The 27,475-nt window shown below is 37.7% G+C and overlaps 1 protein-coding gene across 1 annotated transcript; it reads left to right on the forward strand.

The window, feature by feature from the left end:
- LOC117419924 (palmitoyltransferase ZDHHC17) lies at positions 1-27,359 on the forward strand. The gene is made up of 17 exons (XM_034033317.3): positions 1-135; positions 5,655-5,758; positions 6,030-6,152; positions 6,964-7,041; positions 8,866-9,010; positions 9,923-9,987; positions 10,893-11,055; positions 11,547-11,672; positions 12,402-12,544; positions 13,260-13,360; positions 19,582-19,706; positions 20,906-20,968; positions 21,177-21,270; positions 21,622-21,705; positions 22,940-23,097; positions 23,726-23,820; positions 24,463-27,359. The coding sequence occupies exons 1-17, from the start codon at positions 73-75 to the stop codon at positions 24,599-24,601; spliced, it is 1,869 nt and encodes a 622-aa protein (XP_033889208.1). The 5' UTR covers positions 1-72; the 3' UTR covers positions 24,602-27,359.
- The last annotated feature ends 116 nt before the right edge of the window (positions 27,360-27,475 follow it).

Here is a 27,475-nt window from a genome sequence, read left to right on the forward strand (position 1 = left end):
TCTCTCTCGCTCCCTCCCTCTCTTTGGTGCTGGTGTTGATTCCCAGAATGCTCCGCGAAGTTTAACACCAAGATGGCTGAAACTATGGATGAATATGAGAAAGAAGCTGGCTGCGTCCCGATTCTCCATCCAGAGGTAAGTTTTGGAGTCGTCGTGCTTCTAAAAACACACACACACACATCGTAAAATAAATCTTACAAACCCAGCTAAAAATAATATCGCCACAAGGTTAACGGTACGTGTGGGACAGTGACGGGTTACCCCCCCGTATAGTGGCACCAGGAAGGGGGGATGGCAAGCTCTGAGATGCATCTGTCAGGTTGTCGGAGACGTGTAATTATTGTGAAAGGCAGGAGTAATTGAATAACATGTTCTATTAAAAGGCACGAAAAAAATGTAAATAATATTTAACTCCGTTTTTTTATTTTAATTATGCGTTTTATTTAACTAAGGTATGCCCTGCGCTGAGCCTTGCATTTTGCAGACCTGCAGTGGGGGGCTAGTACAGTATGCTGCTGCAGAATAGAAGATCCTCATTGAAGGAAAAAAGCCAGGCAATAGCAGCAGGACTGAGGCTGGGCCGATGCATTTCACAGGAGTGCCCTGTTTACAGAAATAACGACCTCCGTGCGGGGTTTGCACATTTTTCCAGTGACATTTTCTGAGCTGTGATCAAAAATAACCCAGGCGTTATTTTGTGATATTATCGCGTATCCTGTATTTTCCACAGAATATAACAGTTTTCGTAAGCGCTCTTTCTTAGCAGCATCGTCTCTGTGGTCAAGCGGCTCTGTGGTGTTAACAAGAATGGATGTTAAAATACGCCTTCTCCAATGTTCAAGCTGTTTTGACTTGCTAATCGGTATAAACATTGTCCTGAACTGTAGGAGTATGAGCCAAACTTTCGAATTGCACAACAATATGTTCTTACCTGTCAAATAGCAAATGTCGGATTTCTGTTTTGTTTTTATCGCCCCCTCCCCCTCCCCCTCCCCTTATGCGATTGTTTACTAAATATAAACGGGGTGCCAGAAGGAAGAAACAAAAAATACATTGTCTTTATAGAACCATATTGTATATGACAGAAAATGTGAAAACAAATCTCACATAAGTCAAATGAAAGAATATGCTTCATCAGCATGATTTTAAGTAACTGTCATATTTACTCTGGGATTAAACCGAAGGTCTGTAACTATTACTAGAACCACTATGCTGATGGTATAGATTTCCTTTAAACCATCCGGCTATAAATATTTGTGCTATGTAATAAAACCTTGCAGATCTATGAATTCAAATATGTTTTAACTAATACATTTTTTAATTTTGTATTTATCTGAGTAAGTCACATCTGTAGTCTTATCTGGCTGTGCATTAGTGGCATGATTGTTCTGTCACAATCAGATAATTAACCCTATCAAGTTTCATTTCTACAGTTATGTAGCAAACCAATCTACAGGAACAAAGACAGCCAGTAACTTCTGGCATGTATGTATAACTGCCAGGCACATCGCATTTTTGGTAGACAAAAGATTATATATATATATATATATATATATATATATATATATATATATATATATATATATATATATAATATAAAAATATAAATTACATTTGATTTTGTGCCATTGTTAAGGGGAGTTTCAGGAGTAATGAATAACAGCACACCATTGAAGGTTGAAGAGAGCAGTGCTTCAATATAAAAGTAGCGTTGAGTGTTTTATGAAGACTCTTGAAGATTGTGAGTCACTAGAGCTCTAATGCAGACACAGTCAATGCCATGGGAAAGCTAATAGGGCCTACAATTGTGGATTCGCAAGCTATGGTTACATATTTATTTATTTTTACATTGAATGCATGTCATTTTGTATACCAGATTTAAAGTCCTATAAACAACAACACAATAGTGTAAACCTTCAATCTTTCCTGTCAGTGCAGGTCCACTTCTTGCTGCATTACCTGTTGTATCTTTTTATATGAATTGTAGAACTGCATGACCTCATTCTGACCTATCCCCTCAGGGACTGCCACCCCAAAAATCAATAGGTCTTAAAAGAAATCAAACCCATTACCCACAAACAAAAGGGTGTTACATTCTGTTTAAACTCTTTTCATGAATTATCACGTTCCAAGCAATGACGAAGGGTCATGAAAACAGAACAGGGTCTATTAAAATGTATAAACCTGATGTATAAACCAGTGTGTAGACACTGATCGAATCAGTGTGGAATTACACAACTCAAAAAAATCTCAACAAAACCAAATGCTTAGCCTGTAGATTTCTCTCACTCCTTCTGTCCATAAACTTGAGACAGTTAACATGCACAGCAATATTGCATGACTGAATTTTTTTTTGTTGAATTGATAGTTTGCATAACAGCACTGCATAGTGTTAAAACATAATTTGTTCATCAGTGATTACATGTACAGTAAATTCAGAATGTGTAATTAAATAGAAATTCTTGTAAAGATGTTCATTGGTTTTACCCAGTTGCTGTAATGATCACTGTTGTCAACACGCAAACCAACACGATAAAACCCCCTGCAGTTTTGCATCTCTGTAATTACCCATGGCTAGCAGACCTAATTAGCACAAGTCCTGGAAGAAAAGCCAATCAGCTTGCTGACCTGGCATTCAGGGGAAGTCAGGGGATTTATTTGCTGTCAGGCAAGGATTCAAGCCCAGCGAGCTTCTGTATAACTGTCACTGTCATTACCACGCTCAGTATTATGCTTTGTGTTGCCAGATCTTGAAGTGCTGGCGAGGTGCTGAGTGGCCCATGCACTGCACCTCACCTTACTTGCTTACACTAGCAAAGATCACAGTTACTTTGGTCATTTGGAGTGAAGAAAGATGTTCATTGGAAGTATTGATCACTGAGGAATGAAGACATGTTTTATTTAAAGGTTATCCTATCGGGTAATAGAGCCGTGCTACCCGACCCGAGCCCGACGGGACCCAACAATAAGTGTCGGGTTCGGGTCGGGTCGGGTGTAGTTTGTATATTATGGGTCGGGTTGGATGTAGTTTGTATATTATGGGTTGGGTGTAGTTTGTATATTATGGGTCAGGTCGGATGTATAATATTATGGGTCAGGTCGGATGTAGTTTGTATATTATGGGTCGGGTGTAGTTTGTATATTATGTTTCGGGCTCGGGTCGGTTCAGATGTGGTTTGTATATTATGGGTCGGGCTCGGGTCGGTTCAGATGTGGTTTGTATATTATGGGTCGGGTGTAGTTTGTATATTATGGGTCGGGCTCGGGTCGGTTCAGATGTGGTTTGTATATTATGGGTCGGGTGTAGTTTGTATATTATGGGTCGGGTGTAGTTTGTATATTATGGGTCGGGCTCGGGTCGGTTCAGATGTGGTTTGTATATTATGGGTCGGGTGTAGTTTGTATATTATGGGTCGGATGTAGTTTGTATATTATGGGTCATGTGTAGTTTGTATATTATGGGTTGGGGTCGGGTATAGTTTGTATATTATGGGTCGGGGTCAGGTCGGATGTAGTTTGTATATTATGGGTCGGGGTCAGGTCAGGTGTAGTTTATATATTATGTTTCGGGCTCGGGTCAGTTAGGTTGTTTGAGAAATTACTTGCCTAATATTTTCTCACAAACCCGCTTATTCGTTTTGTGCAGCTGTCAAATGCTGCGTCGCCGGCCTTTATTAAGTAACCACAAGATATAATTAATTTCCAACGCAACTATCAACCAATAATCAATGCGGCTGATAAACTGACATTTTGTGCAGCATGTCAACAAATGTGAGTGGGCGGTCTTAACGGTGCAAAACACCAACGTCACCATTTAGCAGTCAGTCTTAAGCAAATGAGCACACAAAAGACGCCTAATTGATAGCTCTCATCAGTGGACACAATTCATGCCTTTTTTAGACAGTGACACAAACTGTTTAGTTCCAGTTAATGATACAGAATGTATTTGTCCTGTGATAAACTATATGCCTTTGTTTAAATGTAAAGCACGACTAAATGTACACTATTAAAACACTGCTCTTTAATTCACTGTTAGTTTTCTTTCTTTTTTTCTCGTAATGTGCTGTCCTAGGCAAACGTGAAACTCGGTTTATATCATGACCCGCTTTATATCACGAATTGTGCCTGCACGGCAATCATGATATAAAGCGGGTTCATCTGTATATAGGCTGATTGCGTAAAATATATATATATATAAAAAAAAAGCTATCAACAGGAGCAGTGGAACGTTCCGTTGCTGGAAAGGGTACGTCTAAATCCACCGTTTGGAAAAATTACAACATTGTTGTATTCAGTGATAATAAAAGTCCATGTGCCATGTGGCTTTAACTACATTTAAAAAAAAAAAAAACTACACTGCAATAAGCATACTGTAGCAAGCACCTTTGCACAGTTGTTGGCAGTTTTAATCTGTGATAGTTTAGCTTTCATCTCTAAAAGAACAGATATTTCTTGGTACCAGAATAAATATGCCAAACATCTGGATCTAGTCTGTTTATCCCAGAGCTGTGTTCAGTTCTTTGTAGACATCTGTCTCCTAGAGGAAGAGAAAAAGTCAATGGGGAAGAAATGATTACTAATGCAAAAATGCAGGCATTAATCTCTGTTAAATGTGTCCGGCATGCTTCTACTTCCTTAGTATAGAAAATAATTAAATCTAGTAATACACCTCCTATCGGACTATATATCCAGCAGCATTACTGTATATGCATTACCATTTAATATCAGGTCATCCAATGACCGCTGGTATTTAAAATAAAATCCTGCATTTCTACCTAAAAGCTGATTATGTTTGTTTTCTTATTCCTTATTCTACTGTATGTGGGGATTGTGCTGCCAGGACAGTGTTCATGAACAAGCAGTTTCTTACTCCTGAGTTTAAGTTTAAGTTCCATAAATCAGGCTTCACAGTTCTCTGATAAGTCGGGCGGCCGCACCCCGTTGACTATCCGCACCGCACATCAAAATGATCAGAATGCCTTCCTCTTTGCTTAAAGACACAACAACCAGTATTAACAATTATGCCTGACTTACTGTAGGAGACACTCTGTATTTTAGGCCTATTACTTAAACATCCACCCCCCCATACCCATTACAGTCAGGGACGCCTCAGTCCCAATTAATCGGGTGTCCCAATTAAATGAAAGGCATTTGAGAGGACCGTAGTCACAGTTATATAATTTACGACATGCACAAGAGAAGTATTTTTTACTTTTTTTTATTTATAAATGAAAAGAATAACAATGAAATCACATTCTGTATAAATGTTAAATGCATCATTTGAAATACAGGTGAGGGAAAAAAACCAATGGTTTACGCACGTCACAGCTTAATCACATAATCAGTGCACTGTGCTACACGCTAGCATTGAGAAGAACCGTCTCGCAGAGTTCTGTCCCATTTAAGCAGAAACCTGATTGTGGCGCTTATCCAGACTATTATCCAGAAGTCTTTTTTTTTGTTAAGTAAGGAATCTGAAAAGAGATGACCAAATGTAGATAATGTAATGCAATGCAACTTCTACAGATAGACTCATTGTGAAGGTAGACAAATACTTCTCTCTCCAGTTCCAATCTATTGTGACTGAAGATTGCATTAGGGCGCATAGTCGCCTGAATGTTTTTTTTTCCCACTTGTGGTTTTCCTTCTTGCAGGAAATCAAGCCTCAGAGCCATTATAACCAAGGCTACAGCGAATCTCTTGGGCGAAAGAGCACCAGCGATGATTACAGCACCTGGGATATTGTGAAAGCTACACAGTAAGTCATACACCCTGGTGAAAACTCTGTATTGCTGTGAGCTTTTTGTTGTTGTTACCTCTGTGATTAGCATGCATTTTAAGATTAATCTATTTTTATTTGTTTTATTTATTCATTTAATTTTAAAGTAGCTTTGCAAAACATTACAAGGAATATGCATATGTTAAAAGCCGCACTAATGTCAATGGGCCTAATAGAAGTAAAACACTGTGGTGTAAAAGAATAGAATATGTTCCTTTGGTACAATGAGAATGTTTTATTTTTTTCCCAGGTATGGAATATTTGAACGCTGCCGAGAGCTGGTGGAGGCAGGTTATGATGTCCGACAGCCAGACAAAGAAAACGTCACGCTCCTACACTGGGCAGCCATCAACAACAGAATAGATCTAGTCAAGTAAGTAACACTAGGGAACGTTTACGTATATGCTCTAAATAAAAAAATAAAATCTTAAAAGACTATCATAAAAACTATCCTAGGCAAGTATAAACTGTGCTTGACTGTCAGAGAGATGGACTTCCTCCATCTGTTTGAGAACTTCTGTCAGTGGGGTGAGGTGGGATGTGGTGTTTTAGGTTTAAGCATGATAGAGACAGCACACTTTCAAGAAGTGGTCTTCATATTTGTACACCGCTCTCTTCTATGATTCTGTCGGTCACCTTTGATTATTGGTGTTGCTCAGTAATTAGCTGTGGCCACATTTTGTTTTGTCCTCCAGCCATAGTTCTGAAACCATTAAGCTTAGTTTGTCTGTACTACTTCCACTTTACAACCACTACTAATTATTTACTTCTTGTTTATGAACTGGCCTATGAGATGTCATTCCCCTAAGCCCCTGGGATAGCTTGTTTTTGTTCACAAAAGCACCCTCGTTCTAGTTTCTAAATAAAGTGCTATGGTTTTAATACTAAAAATATGCGAGCTGGCTTATAAACCTAGATACACACATGTCTTTGTATAACATAAAAATGTATATGAACATCAATGTGTATTACTAGATCAGACTTGAAGCTCACAGTCAGATCTAGTGTTATCCCCATTGCATCAACATTTTTGAAAAATACGTGTACCTCCAACTTAACTCAGTCTATCAGCAGTACACATGCTTTACATGCCCTTGTGATAAACTTCTGAATTTTTGCACTGGAATATGCATAACGCTGTCTAGATGCTCATTTGTAGAATTACACATGTTCTGTTTTTTTAGGTATTACATATCAAAGGGTTCTATTGTCGATCAGCTTGGAGGAGATCTCAACTCCACACCACTCCACTGGGCAACAAGGTAGGCGGCCTCGTACTTTTTCTGGGGATATCTGTGTTATTGTTCTTATATCCTCCTAGCTCAGCATTTCCATCAACACTAACCAATCACTTCTTCTGATGAGTTATATTTCCTAAAGCAGTTTGGGTATTTGAAAAGAATCGGATGCATCTCTGCTACATCTGAAAAACCCTTTTTTTCCTTTTCTGCATTGGTATCATCTTTAATTCACTTTCAGAGTAGCCTGCTGTGGTGCTTCTTGAAATTAAAGATTTTAGAAGCTTAACTGTAGGTAATGGCTTTTGAAAGCAGATAATACTAAGCTTAGATGTGTGTTGTACTTTACACACACACACTTTCGAAGTATTTTTAAATCTGTAAATGATCGTTTCATAGATTCAATATTTAAGCATTTTTGTACCTAGAGTTGCATTACCAACACTGCATGGCAGTAAATGGATATACTACCCTAGAGTTAATGTTTTATGTATTTGTGAAAGACTCACTTTGACTGGAATTTACTATATGTGTGTGAATCAATCAGTCAAACAAGCTGTGGCGAAAACCATTTAAAGATGTTTTAGTATTGCCAGGCTCAGCAGACCCACACAGGACTATGCATGTCTTTATTTTTTCTCTTGATAGGAATGAAGCTCAAGCATATCCATTTACTGCCATGCAGTGTTGGTAATACAGCAAGAAAAAAATGGTTGTGGTTAACAGGAAAATTTCATTCACGTGATGAAGGATAGCTTTTAGTAAAGGAATAGTATATGATGTTTTTAAACCTGACACTCACACACTTGAATGGGAGAAGACTAATTTCCGTAATAGAAATCCACACTTTTATTCAAATAATCTTTTTACACACTGTCTTACTGAAATCAATAAGGGTTCACAAGAGATCTAAAAACATAGATTTGACACTATGGAGGTATAAGTTTTGGGAGGGGGCCACATTGACCCTCAGTCTGTAAGCCCTGAAGCAAACACTGAGTTTAATTGCACATTACTTTACCTTTGCTTTATCCTTTGTATATTGCAATTAAAACATAATCCTGATTTTGTTTTTGATATTTTTATTCACAAATCAGTAATCACACGGGGAAAACATTGTGCATGTTACCAGTAGAATTAGAATTTCTCATAAGAAATGGAGTGAGTGCCATTCAAAGCACTGTTTAAATTGCAGGCATTGCTTCTGTAAATATTCTGGGAGGTGTGTATGATTCTGGATAGCATTGTAGTGTGAAATTGCTTTTTGGCAGGTTTGGACGAAGTTCAGTTTATTCACTGTAAATAACACCTGTTTCTTTAAATTTACACTTAGCCCCGAATAAGAGATTCTTGGGCTCTTGTATATTATACTTTGTATACTGTAATCTAATAAACAGTATCAATTCTTCAAATATAAATATGTTTTCCACCTCATTTTTTTGTAAGTTTTATTCTGAATATATCAGGTGACTGATTCATTGTTTCTCTGCTGATGGAATCCTAATGTGCACTGAAATACCTAGCTGCGTCCCTCTTTCAGATCTGATAGACTGTGATAAAGGGTTGATAGTGCGGAATTGGTAGGCAGGTACTTTCATATCCAAGACAGAAACATTACTGATAATTCATGAGAAACAGTTGCAAACATGAGGAGCCTTTGGTCTGGAGAATACTTTTCTGTAGATTCTGGGTAGTTAAACACCTTTTAATAGTAACCCACACAATTCAGATGTACTGGCAGTAACAGGTGTTCATTCTGTATAAAATACTACAATACTAGTCCCAAATGGGGATCCCTATTTCCTATACCCTGCATCATTCAGTGTGATGTTGTTGTTTTGTGTTCAGACAGGGCCACTTGTCCATGGTTGTCCAGCTCTTGAAATATGGAGGTGACCCGTCACTCATCGATGGGGAGGGCTGTAGCTGTATTCACCTTGCTGCTCAGTTTGGACACACATCAATTGTTGCATATTTTATAGCCAAGGGTCAGGTAGGTGCAAATACTGATTTCACTGTGGTGGTTAATTGCATTCCATAAATACAAATATATGTAATATGAAAAGTTAAAAAAGTACTAACTGTGTATTACAAATCCATTTGCCTAAGTGTTGTTAGCATTAGCAGCATTGTCTACTTCTATAGCGTTGTCTTTTTAAACATCTGCACGTTCCAAATTCAAGTGTACAGAACAGGAAAATTACCATAATATATGCAACAGAATGAAGGAGGGGCAGTGGTAATGGTGCTAATGCTAATAAGAGATAAGAAATGTATTTCAAAACCTTGGCTAACACTTCTATATTGAGGCACTGGTGTTTGGTGCTTGGGACTGAATGTACCGTTTAATGCTTCAATTCCTCTTGAAGGGTATACAATGTTTTTATTATGCTTCTTCATCAAAGTATTTGCCATATGTTAATGCTGTAACAGTGCAGCTCCAAGCTCTGTTTGTGGATGTGATTAAATACTGGTGGATAATTGACCTTCCTCCATACTGCCTTGATTTATTTTTGGAACTGCTGAATAATGAAAAGGCAATTGTTTCACATCCAGTATTGCAGGCAATTTATATGAATTTGATTAATAGTTAAGGCTCCTTATAAAATTGTATTCTAAACAGAATCTGATTACAATTAAGTTCAATTCAGCTTAAGCTACTGTACCTTTTTAGAAATGTAGAAAATGTCAACAAGAAATGGTTTACGAAGTAAAGTGCACAGACAGCTACTCTATGAAAAAAAGGGGGTTGTGTTTGGGTGGCACTGCAGCTGTGAGTTCATAATTCTCTTCACAGTAACTTTCTAACATTGTTTTATTTGGCCTTTTAATATTGTTAGTTTTGGTGCAACTCCTTTTGGGAATAATTGCTGACGATTAATTTTCTTTTTCTTTTCCTTTAAAGGATGTTGATATGATGGATCAGAATGGGATGACCCCGTTAATGTGGGCAGCCTATAGGACACACAGGTAAGGCCGCTTGTTTTGCACTTAAAATAGCTTTACGTCTTCAGAATATGTATCCAAAGAAAGTTTAAAATATAGTTTTCTATATGAATTGTCTCAAGGACAGTTGTTCACAACATGTAGATTGTCAACTCACATACGCAAACTAGTGTAGACAGCCGTCTTCTAATTCCCTAACGTACACAGAGGCTTTGCTTTGGTTAAGTTAGATCAGCCTCACTTATTATTTCAATATGTTAATAGATACTGTAATCTTTTACTAGTGTTACCTGCCTTCAGACTCTACAGCATAACTCATTGCCCTTAACTTTTTTTTTAGTTTTATAAATAAAAAAATATATTTTTAGTTTTTTCAGATTGCTCAATAATGCACCAGGAACACCCTAATTTCACAGTAAGAGTGAAAATACATTTGAATTACACAGACATCTTAGAGTAAGTAGCGGGGTTCCAAGAAATATAGCGTTGTACATCCCACGTGTACTGGGGTTTCAGATCTGTCCTCTAAATCACTGCAAGAAAGAAAAAGAAAAAAAAAACCTAACAAGTGCTCTGGCTTTTCTGTTCCTTACCACATCCTGGATCGTTATTGTTACCTGTTTGTGGGCAATAATCCTTACACTATCAGTGCACTAGACTGGCCATTTTGAAAAAAGCTTTGAAACAGAATTTAAAGTTATAAGTGTAAAAAGTTGTCAGGATGTTAACAATGAAATGAAAAATGACAGGCACGTTATTTAAACAGTAGCAACACGTGGAGATGTATAACGCTATATTTTTCAGAACCCCGCTACTTCCTCTTTAATACTCTTCTTCAGACGGTAAGACTTTCCCAATAGAATGTCATATTTAGGATTCCTCAAAGACAGGCCTTATTGCTTAGCATTTGATTCTCATTGCTTTTGCAGTGTGGATCCCACCAGGTTGTTGCTCACGTTCAACGTGTCAGTTAACTTGGGGGACAAATATCACAAGAACACTGCTCTGCACTGGGCAGTCCTGGCCGGCAACACTACGGTTATTAGCCTGCTGCTGGAGGCTGGTGCTCATGTGGACTCGCAGAATATCAAGGTGAGGATCTAATGCACTATCACTTCTATTCTTAAAGGGGAGTTGCTTGTGTGGCATTAACAGTACAGATATGAGAAAGACAAAACAGGACATAGGTAAGAATAAAATATTTTTTTGTTTAATTTATTTCAGTAGATAAGCATTTAAAAAGCAATTGCTATTAGCAAATGCTGCGTCTCCAGACATAACTGCAGATAGATAATGCCAGGACTGTTTTGTTTCTGTATAGCTTATATGGAGCGCGCTTTGGTACAGAACTTTACAAAGCAGAGTTCTTCTTCATAATTAATGTAATAATCTACTGTGTCTATTTTCAAGCTGGAATACAGTAATACATTATTTGGAAGTTAAATAAAAAGCCTTTATTGCTCACCAACAGTTGTAAAGCTGACAAATATGACAGGATTATAACAGTAATGAGAATTCTGTGTGTCTGCAAATTACTATTGTTAGACTAAAAATAATTGCAAGCTCTTGTTCTGTTTAAACAGGGCGAAACACCACTAGATCTCTCCAAACAAAGGAAAAATGTCTGGATGATTAACCATCTGCAGGAAGCAAGACAAGCAAAGGGTTTTGACAGTCCTTCGTTCCTAAAGAGGTTGAAGGCAGATAAGGTAAACCTGCAGATTCCCTGCTACTACTTGTGTGTTGAGGGCTCCATTGGTCAATCCAGCTGAGGTTGACCTGGTTTTGGGGGAGGTGTTCCAGAGTAGTTTTGGTGCATGCAAAATAAGAGCTGTGTATTTCAGGCCCCACATGCTGAGAACATGTGTGAAGATTGCAAAGATTGCATGATTTTAACTAAGACATTGTCTTGAGGGGTCGTGCAACCCTCCTTGGTCCACTTGATCTGGAATGACCCTGATACTAAATAGCTATGTGATAAAGGAACTATAATTTAGTGGATATGTGTTAAATTCTACTGGGTAGTATGGTAAAAGCTTGTCTAATATTTTCAAAAATTGTTTGCGGAAAATTTTGGATTTGTTTTTTGCCTTCAATAAAAGACCTTAAAATTCTCTTACAAAACTGTGCATTTTCAGTTTTTGCCCAGCAGGTGGCAGCATGTAATAATCAAACATATAACACCCTAGGGGAAGGGGGATTTTGGCCACAGGTACTGTATATTGTTGAAGCTCATGATATAAATGCATCTGAAGGCTTACGCTACACACTGCTATCTGAAACCTAGGTAAGATTAAATCTAGAGCTGAGAACCAGTCTGTTGAAAGTTCAAAGCAAGGTTAATCAGTGCAGGGTTAAAATAACAATAACAAAAATGCCTTTAGCTTTCCTTATGCATGGATGGGGTCAACCTTTTTCATCTTGCTCTGTTCAATCAGGAGTTTCGTCAGAAGGTGATGCTGGGAACCCCATTTCTTGTCATCTGGCTGGTGGGTTTCATAGCTGACTTAGACATTGACTCATGGCTTATCAAAGGCCTTCTGTATGGAGTGGTCTGGGTGACAGTGCAGTTTCTTTCAAAGTAAGTGAAAAAGTCAAGATGATTTTTTACCAAAACACTATTTGACTTGTAGGCAGATAGTATTTCTAGAATTGTGATACACTGTAACCCTTTCACTGCCACATTGTTTTCCCCTCTGGCATTCTCAATGATACAGACCACATGCTTTGACATAGAGTCGTCTTAGTTGGTACACAGCTGTATTCTATGATTCTCGCATTACAGGTGGTGTCCAGTAGAAATTAACCCTTTTACTGGCACATTTGTTTTTCACCTGTCGACATGTCAGTAATACAGATGTTCACATTTTCTATTTCACTCCATGCTTACAAACCGTTTGATCTGATATGACATAATCCTTGGATAATGCTACCTGGGATGCTTTGTTTTTGTTTACAAACCTCCAATCTCTAGTACCACTTTTATAGAAGGCTGATTTAAATCTCAAAGGTGATGACTGCAGAAAGCACCTCGCTACTGCTGACCCTCTGAAAGAATAAGAAGTGGTAATCCCATCCATTGAGTAACAATTTAAACACTTTGCAGTCCCATTCTCTATTGACAGTCTTGTAGCAGGTATATCAAAAAATGTTTTCCCAACCACTCAATATTGGCAGTGGGCTAAGGGAGGTCATTACATGTGTCCTCAACACTTCAAAGTAATGCTGTTTTGTGTTTAACGGCTTTGCAGATGTCCAGGCCTCTGCTTCTAATCCTGCTTCTCTTCTGTTTCAAGGTCCTTCTTCGATCACTCCATGCACAGTGCCCTGCCTCTTGGAATATACCTGGCAACGAAATTCTGGATGTATATCACATGGTTCTTCTGGTTCTGGAATGATATCCTTTACAACATCTCTCAAAGTAGATCACACATTCATTCCTGTAAGCATCTTCCAGAGTAGACAATGACTGTTGTAAAGAGGCTGAGGTACAGTAAGTGTTTTTAATTTTGCACCTTGAATTGCTTTCTGTGGGTGTGTGACTGGACAGTGTTACTGGCAGTGATGTTTAGACCAGGAAGGGAGACTCTGACACAGAAGTTGCAGGTTTCAAGCGCTAATGTGCACGTTTTAATTATAAATACAAACAAATTAACTAAACATTAGACAGAAAAAAAAACACGTGAACAAAATAAACAGCACAATGGCCAAAACAAAAGGTCTACAAAAACACTTCCGGAGAACACACGAGACGGGACAGCACGGAACACGAAAACACCTTCACCTCTCACCAGCATCAACACTAACTATTGTAACACCTGTGATCACCCTGTGGCTGGAGCCTTAATTAAACATTTAATCACGTATTCAATTCCTGGCTCCAGCCACATTCCCATGTGTTTTTGCAGGGAGGATTTTAACTCTCTCCCTGCCACCCAATATTCCCCACACACACCCAGGCTTTTGCCCTGCCACAGGGTGTTTTAATGCTGAGTTTTCAAAACTGATTCAAAAGGAATTCATACAATATATATGTGGTACATTTGAGTAATTTTTAAAGCTTCTTTATAAGCCCCTTCCAACAAAAATGAATCAACTGATGCAATTAATTTACTTGCGGGTCAAGGACTTGATCCACTTGGACTTGGGGGGACCTAGATATTAAATAGCTGTGGTACATTTCACTAAATAATACTGTATTTCAGTGGTTATGTTTATAGGCCAGATCCTACTGGATCAAAACCAGATTAATATAGTCTGCACTAGACAGCTGATTCTTTATTTCTTTATTGCAAGTGTTGAAATGTGGGCAATGCAGAGAGTAGTTTTAAGCTGCTACATGCTTTTGTCAAGAGCTTACCAGTTTTCAATAAGGGATCCAGTACATAGGAAATTCTGACTGACAGTTAGACTTTAAATTTCCTCTAGGTTAGTACTAAGAATGTAACAGGCAACTTTGAACATGCTGTATATTATCTCCAAAACTAATTTACCATAAGTTAAACATTGTAACAGACTTGTTGCACACCAGGCTTGCCTGTAATTCCACTAAAACATTCTGGTAAAGACATGCATGAGCTTCTGATAGTTTGTTTTTCTCTTGGATTACTTCCCCAACACCTGGAGCATGTGGACCACACAGGCACACGCTCACACATTTCTTCCGCTAGTCCAATCTTTGGCTGTCCTGATGCTTTGGGGTCCTGGACCTTTGTTTCATTTCATCCCTTTCCCAAGCGTGTCCAGATCAGCTGTACTGTAGCAAGTGTGTTCTGCACCTGCTTGCACCAATATCTGCGTCTGCGAGTTCTTCTGAGGGGCTGATATCTTCTGAGTTATCACTTGTGAAACATTTGTAATTTGTGTAGCCTTGGATAGGGAAGCACCTGCTAACCAAGTGCCCAGTCTGCCTTGAATCAGTTATGAGAGGGATTGCAGTGTCATTACAACATAGCTACAAAAAAAATCATCACACATTCATTCTTGTAAACGTCGTCTATAGTAGACAATGATGTAATGAGGTTGATGTACAGTAGGTGAGAGGGATTGCCATGTGTGTACTAGATATTGCTGTTTCAGCTTTTTTGTTTTTTGTGAATGAAACCCGGATGACGTTTCTGATCTCCTTAACATTAATTTTGTAGTATTTTTTCAGCCTATCTATCTGCACTTTACATATTTAGTCAGTGAGTTGAGCTTATCAGACCTCTCCAATCCAAGCTTATTTTTGACCATTTAATATTTTGGCTGGATATACTGTGACAGAAATGACTCTTTCCTCAGAATGTTTTCAGCTGTACTTATTCTGACTGGCTACACTGTTTAACTTGAACGATATCTGTTATACAGCCCCCATACACCCACCTGCTCAACAGCTCATTCAGACAGCAAGTGAAATATAAAGTGCGATTGCACCACCTGGCAGTATTCCTGTAGATTTCCCCCGAGCAGCATGCAGACATTCTCAAAGCTTGTCTGTGTACTTGGGAGTACTGTAAATCAGGCTGTATCCCTTAATATGTTAAGACTACGTGGAGCACATTAGTTTGCTCTAATATTGGATTTCAAGTCAATGGTTATCCACAGCAATGGGAGAGAGTGCGGATGCTCGTTTTGAAATTGTATATTGAGAGCCATTTTTTAGCTGAATGTTTATTCGTTATAACTTCACTGTAGAGGCATGAGCAAGCCTGTCTAATTTATATTTTCGAAAAAATACGATGCATGTTTTGACTGTTCACTCAGCGATAAGCCTTGCAGTGCACGCCTCTCTCTCCCTCTCTCTCTCTCTCTCTCTCTCTCTCTCTCTCTCCCTCCCTCCCTCTCTCTCTCTCTCTCTCTCTCTCTCTCTTCCTTTGGGCAGTAGTTCAAAGTCAGTGTAATCTGCAGAGAACAGACATTACGCAGCTACAGCTTTTGTCTAAGTCAAACTGTTATTGTAATGGAAAATTCCATAGTCATTAATAAAGGATAATGAAATCATATACTTGAAAAAGCCAAGTGCTTTGAAACAAGCGCAGTCAGTTATTCTCTTTTTGGGTCGCTCCACAGTCAAGCTGCGACTTTTCTGGGCCGAGTTTAGCAGCCTGTATTGTTTTCTTGAGGTTTTTGTCACCAAGGAAAAAATATGATGATTTCTAGGGCGTTACCTTTTCATCTTGTCTTACTTCTGGCTCTTTCTAGTGAAATCACAGCAGCATAACAAATACAGTAGCTGAAGTATACCTTCTTCACTCATATAGTGATGTAGTGGCAAGTGAGTTAACGATAGAGGAAGCTTAAGCTCCATTTCTAAGTGGAGTGCACAGAAGGCTATAGTGTGGGAAGAGTGAAGTAAACAGACATCAGCAAATTTCAGCCTCTCCAATTATAAAGCCATTATACAGTAATTGAAATGTAGTTTTAAATTACATGCTTCCTTTTTAAACTATTTATTTTTTCCGTTTACGATCGCTTTTAATCAAAACCAAAGTTTCTATATTATGAAGAGCTGAAAATACAAGTGTGGTTTTAGTTAAAACTAGGGAATGTACAGTATGTCAAAAACAAAGTCTAGTAGAATTGATTACATTTGCAGAATAAGACTGCACAATGGTAGTCTTTCTATACACAGCAGCCAGGCCTCATAGGGATTACAAGAAAGAAAATTACATTTTATTGCGAAATCGGGATTTGGGAAGCCACAAACCAGTTAAACAGCCACATCACTTTCTCATTTGGAGTAACCAGTGATGTAACTAGAATATTAATTACGTTGACAGACTGTTTCAAGTTTTATTTCTAGTTTGTTCTATTGGCCATCTGCCTTGCTCCTGTTAAAAAGACTTTGCAGAACAATAAATGTCAGTTCTTCCTTGAGCAAGCCAATTTCACAGTGATGCAAGTAAGAATGAGTCATGATCAGCCTTTCGGCCAAGTGGAGAAAGTATATTTCGTAGCCACATTAGTTTTCCATAAACTTGACAACTTCCTGTCATGTACTGGTCCTTGAAGCATACATCTCCTTTAGAAAGAATGCATCGTACCTGGGTGATGTAAATACACATCACTTGTTTTGTCTACCATTTTCCAGATGTGTCTGGTCTGATTTATAGCTCTGTCTTTAGATTGTAGGTTTCCAGGTTTCTAATATACGCAGGTCCCATTAGGAGCCAGAACCTGAAAATGAGTTTATGTTCAAAGAAAGTTGCAACATTTAGTTATAGTTCAGTGATGACAGAGACAGAATTATTTAAATGGAACACAGTAGATAAAACCCTCTCCCTCAACAATTGTATGGACACAGTATTTTTTTTTCTATTGTAAACTTTCTTTTTTTGTGAACTATGGCAGTGTGCTTGTGGTAGAGCCAAATGCCCAATTCCTGCAAAGAGACTTAAAATGGCATTACAAATGGTTGTTGACTCTCAAGGCAGGTATTGGAGGATTGTGGGATACCAGTGGTACCAATGATGGTACCAATGGTGTTCCAGAACTGTCGACCAGTATCTGCAAGTCACTAGGCAGGGGGAGCTACATTGGGGAAAGGCATACAATACATTTCTGTGAATGTAAGAGCACTGTTTTATAAACAAGGATAGAGATGCATCAAATGCACATATTTATTAAATGGTGTTAGTTTACTGAACTGCTGTCTTTTTTTTACACAGCTACTCTTTTTTTACACGTATATATCATGTATAAATGATGCGTTTTAAACATACTTATGCATGTACAGTAGATGAAGGAAGTGTTGCCTAATGGATAGAGGTGTGCAAGCAAGGAGATTTTGACAGTCATTCCCCAGCGATATGGAATTTTTAAACAGCCAACTTTTAGATAAGAATATGCAAACAAGCTTAAATACAGTAAAGGAGCTCTGAGCTGTCCCGAGTAACAAAAAACATTTATTCCAGATTGACAGCAAAGTACATAAACCAGGATAAATTAACTCCAGTGTTTATTCATTTTTTTAAAGATCAAATCCTGTCTTAGTGTGTAGAAACAGGCATAACATACACAGAGCCTCTTAAATCTTTCGATAATGCCCGATATAAGACTGCACGCAACACTGGTAAATTAAGAGAAAGAATAAAAGAAAGCGCAAAGAAGTTTGCAGATTTTTCTTCATAATTTGAGCATAATGAGCCTTGTTTCCATTTCTGTTTTCCACTGCAATTGAAGCTGTGCTAACTGGGTGGCACTGGAGATCTCGCTGATAAAGCATACTGGAAAGCATTCCGCCTCAAAACCCCACAAATAATTGTTGGTTGGATTATTTGTATTCAGTCTTTCTAAAAGGAGCTAAAATAACTTCACAAAAGCACACCAAACTATACATGCCCTGCCTATGTAATACTACCAGTATTTAATGATGCCTGTGCATGTGTCTATATTATATACAATGTCTTAGTGTTCCTGAGCACTGTAAGATGGCCTGTTTTGTTTATAACTATCGTTCTTTCCTGCTGTGTATTTTTTAACACTTTTCTTTTGTCATATCTGCTCCTTGCTGTTATCATACACTGTCCTCCCAGTCCCTGTGCTGTCTGGGTTTGGCTATGTACAGGAAGGTACCGCCAATATGAATATTCTAATAGGAAACTAAATAAGTATTCAGAACTGAACAGGGACATGTGTAAAAAAAGACAAAACAATTGTGATTGTTGAATAAAACGTTCATAGTAATATTTACACCACAGCAGGCAGCAATGGGATGGAAAGTGTTTTGTGGTAAGCCTAGTAGCCTGTTCAGTAATACTTTAATAGCTTTCTAAGCATTACAAAAATTGGATTGTGTTGCCATCATTTTAGTATGGACTTTAATGTGGTTATTGGTATCATAAATATATGTGTGGAAATTGGATTGTGGTAACCTTGCTAAAATGCATTAGTATTACACTATAAACCAGTGAAGAGTTATGGACCAACTGAATTGAATAAATGACTTGCATAAAATACCACCAGTAATACCAGTTCTGTAAGCACTTCACATTTATTTTTGTGAACAAAATACATTTTTTATAATTTACGGTGCGTTTCTTTAAACCTATTTAAAAAAAAATCTGTCAAAATAGCCATCAAAATAAGTTACAGCTTCAGTGTTTAATTTCATGCAAGGAAATATTTAAACAATATGAAATGTATAATTTGTTCATAAGCTGTCACTTGGAGAGATTTAACAATAGGTGGGTGTGTGTTAGGGAGGAAACAGCCCGGCCGTTCTGCGAGGTCAGACTCCTAAATGGCCATTTATAAAAACAAAACAAAAAAAAAATTTGCTTTACTTTTCATACAGGAAATTAAGTACATCATACCATGGTCTAAGAAAATAATATAGGAGTGACTGGTTTGAGCTTTCAAAAAAAAGTAGTCTCTTTTTATATCCTGATATGGTTTTACTCTAGGCAATTCTGTCATGTTTTACTCCATACATCATCCACTTTCTTTCATCTTCTTAAATCTGAATGAATGAATTGTAAAAATAGCCTTACGCAACATATTTTTAGAGTTTGCACTTAAAGGCATACAGATGTTGTTCTGTGAAGCTCTTTCTGTACCCTGTACCATCGCTGCAGGAGCGTTGTAGGTCTGTCGTTGCTTTCTGAAAAGCTGTGTTGGTTCCTTAACACTTCACACATCTTCCTTTTGTCACTATCCATATTCCATTCCTCCTCAACAGTGTAGCACTTTTCTACAACTTTGGAAAATCCTGGAAATCTGACCCAGGGATAATTAAAGCCTCAGAGGAACAAAAGAAAAAGGTAAAAATGCTGAATGTTAGAGCGGTTACACTTTAGGGATCTGTTATAAATGTAAGTGTGTGTGTGTGTGTGTGTGTGTGTGTGTGTGTGTGCTGTGGCACAATAGGGGGAGGAAAGAGGACAAATGTAGTCCAGGAGTTAGCACAAGACTACATTCCCCAGAATGCCTCTGGGCCATTAAGCCAGAATAAGACTCACCTAGCACTAATTTAATTAGTAGGCAGGTATTTAAGCCAGTCTAAAACTGGATACTGTGTCTGCATGAAGGCTAAGGTCTGGGTGAAGTCTGTGGGGACAGGCCTATATGAAAAACATATTTAATATTTGAGAAAGTGTTGGTTTTGGAGATCGGGATCTTATAAAGTTTAGTTAAAACTCCTAGGTGGAGTTAGGGTTAGGGTTTGTTTATATTTTGTTTTGTATTGAAAATAAATGTACAGGCACCTCCCAGTTTGAAAGCTTATCTATCTGTGATCCAGAGTACTTTTTACACAAGAGACCGTGTGAAAGAAATGTCAAAGAAATCCCCCCCTTTGCCACTGTGTGTATATTTGAGCTATGTATGTTATTACTGTACATGCTTCAGCAAATTTAAAAAGATATATTGGAATTAAATGTTATTATTTCTAATCATGATCTATAACTGCATAATTAACATGTTTATAGATTGTAAATAAACATGTATTACAGATTCTTAAAACAAGTCTCCTAATTGCCGAAATGCCTCTGCAAGGATGCTTCATATCCTCTGGTCTTGCTCAGATTTTAGGCAGTATGAATCTCGTAGCTCCATCTGTCAGTGTTGTTATGCTTTGGATCATGTGGTAATGGTTTAAGAGATGTTCTGCATTGTTCTCACAAATTCAAACTTGTCATGACATCAAGATTAGGGAATTTATTACAGCCCACCCTTAAATATGAATTTACTGTTCAGACATCCAGAAAAACACTGTTTTCATTCAGGTTTAGCAAACATCACTCTCCTATGTGCCCCCATCATTTTGGGCCAGTAGCAACTTGTTTCATCCAAAATAGTCCTCTGGGATTGCTTGAGATAAAATAAAAATGAAATCTGTTTCATGCTGCTTATCTATGAAGTTTATGATACAGGGCCTATATAACAGTGCTCTAAATTACTTTAGCTGTTTTATTGTGCCCATTCTTTCCTTTGTTGAATTAATCACTGTTTTCAATTACAGACCATAGTTGAACTTGCAGAGACTGGGAGTCTGGATCTTAGCATATTCTGCAGTACCTGTTTGGTAAATGCCTTCTGTTTTAACTTTAATGTTACTGTGTGTTGATAGCTTAAACTGTGGGTAGGTGCTGCTGAAATGCTCCACTTGTTAGTGGTTCTTTGTTAGAAATAAAAATGTATGCTGTACTGTTTTGTACTTTTACCTTAAATTATTTTCAATGGAGAATATGTGAGTGGCATATTAATTCTGCATCGTGGTGTTTGTTCAACAGATACGGAAACCAGTAAGATCCAAGCATTGCGCTGTGTGTAACCGCTGCATTGCAAAGTTTGATCATCACTGCCCGTGGGTAGGCAACTGTGTAGGTAAGTGACCAGACACGTAGTCCTTTTAAGAAATGCAGTTCAGAAGTGCATGTTTCCTGACACGCCTGCACACAGTTAAATTACTACTCTATATGTTTTCCCTGATCTTTTTGTTTTGTTTGAGCAGGTGTCCATAGAAAACAGTTTAGAGGAAACAGGAAAGCTGAGGCAGTTTAGTCTAGTTGTTGGATTAAAGGGACCGGATTTTGGAAGATCATGGGCACTGTACATCAAATACTGCTGGTCTCTTCATTTAACCCTGGAGTGCACGAAAAAAAGAATGTGTCCATTGCTTTGCAAAGTCTCTGAGAATTCAAAAAAGAGAGGACTGACTCTTATTTTGTTGTTTAGGAGCTGGAAATCACCGCTACTTCATTGGATATTTATTCTTCTTGCTCTGTATGATCTGTTGGATGATTTACGGTTGCATCTGCTGTAAGTGTATTGAATTCCCTTAGTTTTTATTTATTTATTTATTTATTTTAACTGTTTTTAACTGTTCAGTTACTCAGAATAGCATGCCGGTTTGGACTAGCCAGGGGTTTGGTTATACCAAGGGTTCCAGATTGGGCAGATCAGTTGTGGTGTACACGCTAAAGGTCTGCATGTGGTATTGGCGTGTAGGGAAACAAGGTATTGCAATGCTACACACCCAAGAACTTTAGTCTAGTACTAATACTGTTCAAGGGGGTGTGTAGGGAGGGTGAGTCTATATGCAATTAAATGCATATGCTGGCATGTGGGACTGTGTTAGTTGTGAGATATAGAAAAAAGTGAAAATCTAATAGAAATCCTTTGAGATTGTCTTTTATCAGTTTTATTATTGCAACATACCATGCTGTAGTATAGGCATGCAAATGCATCCTCCATGCATTGCATTTGGACTCCTCCATAGTTGGTGCCTATAGTTGGTTACAGGCACATGGACTCGTACTGTTTATGAAACCAAAGTTTCTTCTCCCATAAAATAGACCCGCATGTGCCTATGTGCACGATTGCCTCTTATTTGATAAGGGGGCATTGCAATCTATAAATGTTTTGAACAGCCATTTTTATCACACAGCATTTGCATTTAAAGCTTTTAAATGAAACCAAAGCCTAATGGAATTGGAACCAGTTCAAATTAATACCCTGCTATCTAAAGATCAGCATGAGGTTGTCCAGCAAAAAACCCTTTGAGAGGTACAGAAAGACATACCCTGTGTAGTCAGCCACTAGTGATGTGTTCCACATGGCCTTTTTGTATTTACTGTTTAGTCAGCCACTTTCAGCTCTGAGTGGTACTGTATAAATATAGCAGAGGCATCAATGCACTGCAGAAGAAATAAATACTGTTATTGTAATGAGTGAGAAATGTTTTCTTTGAAGCCAACTCATCATGATACTCCAAGTATTTGATTCAGGCTGTTTTAATGTAAATGTTGATCCTTATTTGCAGTTTTAGAATTTGTTCAATGCGTTTCAGAGCAATCTTTTTGAGTATTTCTGCATGGAGAAACACAGCCGGTATATAAGAAACATTTACAAAGAAGCACACTAATGTACTAAACATATTCCTGCAGAATATCTAGAAGTTAATAAAGCCCTTGGTTTGAAACCCTAAGGTGGTGGTTCTTAATGTTCACATCCATTCTTGTTGATGTTAACTTGTCTGTGTTTTGTTTTAAAGACTGGAGGATTCATTGTGCAACCAGCTATTCAACGGATGGATTCTGGACGTACATCACTCAGATTGCTACCTGCTCGCCCTGGATGTTCTGGATGTTCTTGAACAGTATTTTCCATTTCATGTGGGTGGCAGTGCTGATTATGTGTCAGATGTACCAGGTGAGTGCAGCTTCCCATTACCATTGCTGGAGATTGACTGCGATAGGTCAGCCACTGGGGATTAGTACATGACTGAACTTTAAGGTCAGGGCTGAAATTTTAAATGTATGAAGCTAGTTATGTTGAAATGGCAACATAGGATACATTTTATTGTCAAGTAAATCGAAGTGGTAACCTGTTTAATTGTGTGTATAAATCAATCACAAATGCCTGATGATTACTCTGTGGACGTTACAGCCATACCACCTTGTAGCATGATATTGCTTGTACCTAAGCAAAATTAGGCCGGGTTAGTAATTGGATGGGGGCCAGAAATTAGTAGGCCAAGTGCTCAAGTGTTAGCTCAAATGGTCCAGGTTCTAATAAACAATTTTTGAAATTTCCAAAATCTGGAAAATACTGCATTAACTGGGTCCTAACCACCAGCGTGTCAGAAGCTGAGAATTCTTCACTGTTTTATTGGAGTGTAACCAGCTTGTCAACATCTCTTCCTGTAATTGTAATAACTGTTCATTAGTATGTGAAGACTGATTCAAACCCATCAGCTTTCAGTTTGACAGGTGCATTGAATTGAGACCTGTAATTGATATGTAAGCTTATGCTCTCATTCTTCTTTTTGTTTGGCCAGATCGCTTGCCTAGGTATAACCACTAATGAAAGGATGAACGCAAGAAGATACAAGCACTTTAAAGTTACAACAACATCTATCGAAAGCCCATTCAAGTAAGTACATGACATTTGTCACTCAATACAAAGAAATTATATATATATATATATATATATATATAAAAATTCGTACCCCAACCCGAAATGCGTCCCCATCCACATTTATTTACATTTTTAGAACCCCAAATTCTTTTAATTTTCAGGGTGGGGTTGTCTTGCTAATGACACAAACAAGATGCAGAAAATTCACTTAACCCGAATCTCTCTCTCTCTCTCTGTGTATGTATGTATGTATGTATGTATGTATACAGTGCCGTGAAAAAGTATTTGTCTGATTTTCTGCATTTTTCCATATTTTTGACACTGAATGTTATCAGATCTTCAACCAGCTGACCCTAATTATCCCTTTAATTGGGTTGAGTTAACTAGGGGGGGCGCAATAACTTTTTCACACCTGAAGTTTGCATGTTTGATTACCTTGCATACCAAACAAATGAAAGAAGCACCAAACTTTGGTGTCATTTTTTCTCTCAGACTCCCTGACCAAATACAATGTGAAAAATGAGCAAAAATGCAGAAAATCAGACAGGGGGCAAATACTTTTTCACAGCACTGTATGTGTGTATATATATTTTTTTATTGGCATGATGGTCTAATACTCTTTTTTTTTTTTCCCCCTTTTCTTTGGTGCCCCCCCAGCCATGGATGTGTACGGAACATCATAGACTTCTTTGAATACAGGTGCTGTGGTCTTATTCGTCTCGTTATTATAGACTGGACAAAGCAGTACACAATAGAGTACGACCAAACAACAGGATCGGGCTATCAGCTGGTGTAGTGCTGCTGTTGTTTCCTTCCGAAGTCCTATCAACCATTGGCTGTTTAGGAGTGGTGCCTGAGAATTTCCTTACTGAGACTGACATCAGCTTGAACTAGCATGCTGTTGTGGGGCTACAGAAGAACGACTGCTGGCACCTCCTTTTCACTCAACGTTTTAATAACATGGACAGTATAAAACTGCCAGCCGCGCTGAGGAGGAGGAGGAGGAGGAGAATGCAAAAAGGGATTTATTTGTTCTTGAAACGGCAGTCATTTGCAATTCATTTCATTGCAGTCTGGATTGTTTTTTGTTATATTTTTTTTTATAATTTTTTATTTTTCTGTATACATTTTGGCTGGTTTAAACTTGAAACTTAACATTTCCATAATATCTTACCCTTTTGAAGTAATTAATTAAGAATTCAAGACACAGATTTAAACAATTTTAAGCATTTGTTGGCCTGGGTACGAAGGCATATTACATAATCTGACTTGTAAACATATGTGCACCAGCTAATCCAAATATCTCATCCAAGATTCCTGTACTAAAATTGACATTGAGTACTGTATTTGGAGTAATGTGAAGAAGCTCAAAGAATTATCTTTTATAATGTGAATTGTTGTCAAAGCTCAATTCTACAAAACACAAATGCGTACCAAGGGGTACTAAGTAAGCCGTATTCTTTAAAATATAAAAATGCCTTTGCAGCCAACATTATTATTTATTTTAACTATTTAAGCATGATGCTATTAAAATCACTTACTGTTAGAATATAATTTGTTTTGGACTGTATTCTATAATTTATTGTGCAGTTCAGCTACCCTTCCCCTACATTAGGTGGGACAATCCACACAGTGTACAAAAAAACCTAATGTATTTTAAGACGGCCTTTTTAAAAAGGGTGTATGACATGTACAGCAGAAACATCCCCAAAACATTGAGCTATTCTGGATAGTCAAACTGCACTTGAAAGTGTTGGTGAAATGTATGGAACTGTTAAATGAAAGTACACAATGCTTCAGTTTCGATTTCAGTTGTTGGTCACTTTAAACTTTTTTTTTTTGTTAAACCATTGCACTGATTTTTTTTTTTTTATGATAAAGTTGGGCTAATTCATTGCTTCTGAAACATTTCCATGTTTACAGCAAGAGAGACAGCCATAGGCTTGTTTTTGATTAAATAAATAAATAAATAAATAAACGTGGTAGCCACCAAGCTTTTGTGAGACACACCTATGAAAGGACCTTGTAGCAGCACCTGGACACCAGTGTAAAGAATGTTCATCTGTACATAAATTATCTAGTTTGCCCTTTTTTGTGAGTGAATTTGTCTGTGTTAGTTGAAGCTGCTCATTTTGTTTTATCCAACCAAAAAATAAAATTGTATTACTGTAGCTTTTAGCTTTTAGTGACGTCCAGTGCTGATGTTTATAAGCATTTTTCCCCAGTTCACTGCATGTCTGATGCTTGGAAGTATGGCAGTCCCCATAATGTAGACCATTTACACCATTGAAGCAGCCCAGTGTTGGCCCAGACCGTTCTTATCCAGAGAAGCTGAGAATATGTAAATAGTGATTGTTCAGTATTTGCAAGTAGACAACATTTTATTTTCCCAGTAACTATTACTTTGGTAGCGCAAGACATTCATAATTTGCAAGTACCAAATATTAAACAAAGAAATTGCAAAAACAAGTGTACTATTATATTTGAATGTTTTAATATTGGGGAATAAAACTTTAACAAAGAGTTTTGGGGCATATGCTGGGTATGTCCTAAAAATGGTTGTAAAGATGTAAAGCAAAAACAAACAAACCAAACCCTTTTTTCTGTGGTGTTCTCCGCTGTCTGCACACAACAGCTTGCGGACGATTGCTGCCGAACCTTCAAGACAACTTTGAAGTCACACAAAGGCAACATGCATTTGCTTTATGGGGACAGGTTGCATCATAGTTTAGGTCAATCCATGCACACTGTTACAGATCTTGTGCAAGACCTAATGCTGACTTGAAACATTATAAAAGGTTCAAAGGGACTGCATCATAACTCTTCCAAACCTTAAATGTTTTTTTTTTTTTTTTTTAGAGACAGACCGAGACCTTAAAGACAGTTGAAAATCTTTTGGGTTTTTAACTGCCAACTCTGTGCTTGATTAAAACGGTTTGGCAGGCTGCAATTAGATTAACTATGTACTACAAGATCATTAACACTTGAGAAATCTTAAAGGTATCCCTATGATTTGTTCAGGTGATCTGTGAATATATGAAAGGGGTCCAGTGGTAGGTTTCAAGAGTGCCTGCATGTCAGAGGCGAGGCCAGGTGAGCTATTAGCATTAGTGCAAATAACTAATCAATGGAAGCACTGGAATTTAATACTACTACTTACTATGTTTTTTAAAGAAAAATAGATTATTGCTTACAAAATGGTACAGATCAGGTATTAGAAACCATAGCTGTCACAATGCTTCAATATATCGAGCCATCTAGTCTTGCACAAGCTTCTTTCACCTATTGCGACCTGCACCCCAAATCTTACGTGGTTTCTTCCATTCATGTAAGCAGCTGAGCTACAAAGGGTAGTTCAATAACTGTAATGCATTGAATGCTGAACGTTTTTCTACACCTGTAACTGCCAATAACTCAATTTACTTTTGCTGAGACCTTTATTGTACTACATTGTGAACAAAAATCAAACCTGTAAATGTTAATTAGAAAAAAATAGCTCTCGTTATGTCAGATTTTGTAAGTTATTAATCAAATAAACATGGCCTATTGCATAATGTTTTTGTTGATTGCTGTTCCCCTTACTGTAAAATGTCTATATATAATTACACAAAGCTTTCAGAGTCTGCGCTGGCACTGACCAACTTTGGTTTGGTACTCCTACAGTTATTTG

Source organism: Acipenser ruthenus, chromosome 14 (genome assembly GCF_902713425.1).
Source record: "Acipenser ruthenus chromosome 14, fAciRut3.2 maternal haplotype, whole genome shotgun sequence".
Classification (NCBI taxonomy): domain Eukaryota; kingdom Metazoa; phylum Chordata; class Actinopteri; order Acipenseriformes; family Acipenseridae; genus Acipenser; species Acipenser ruthenus.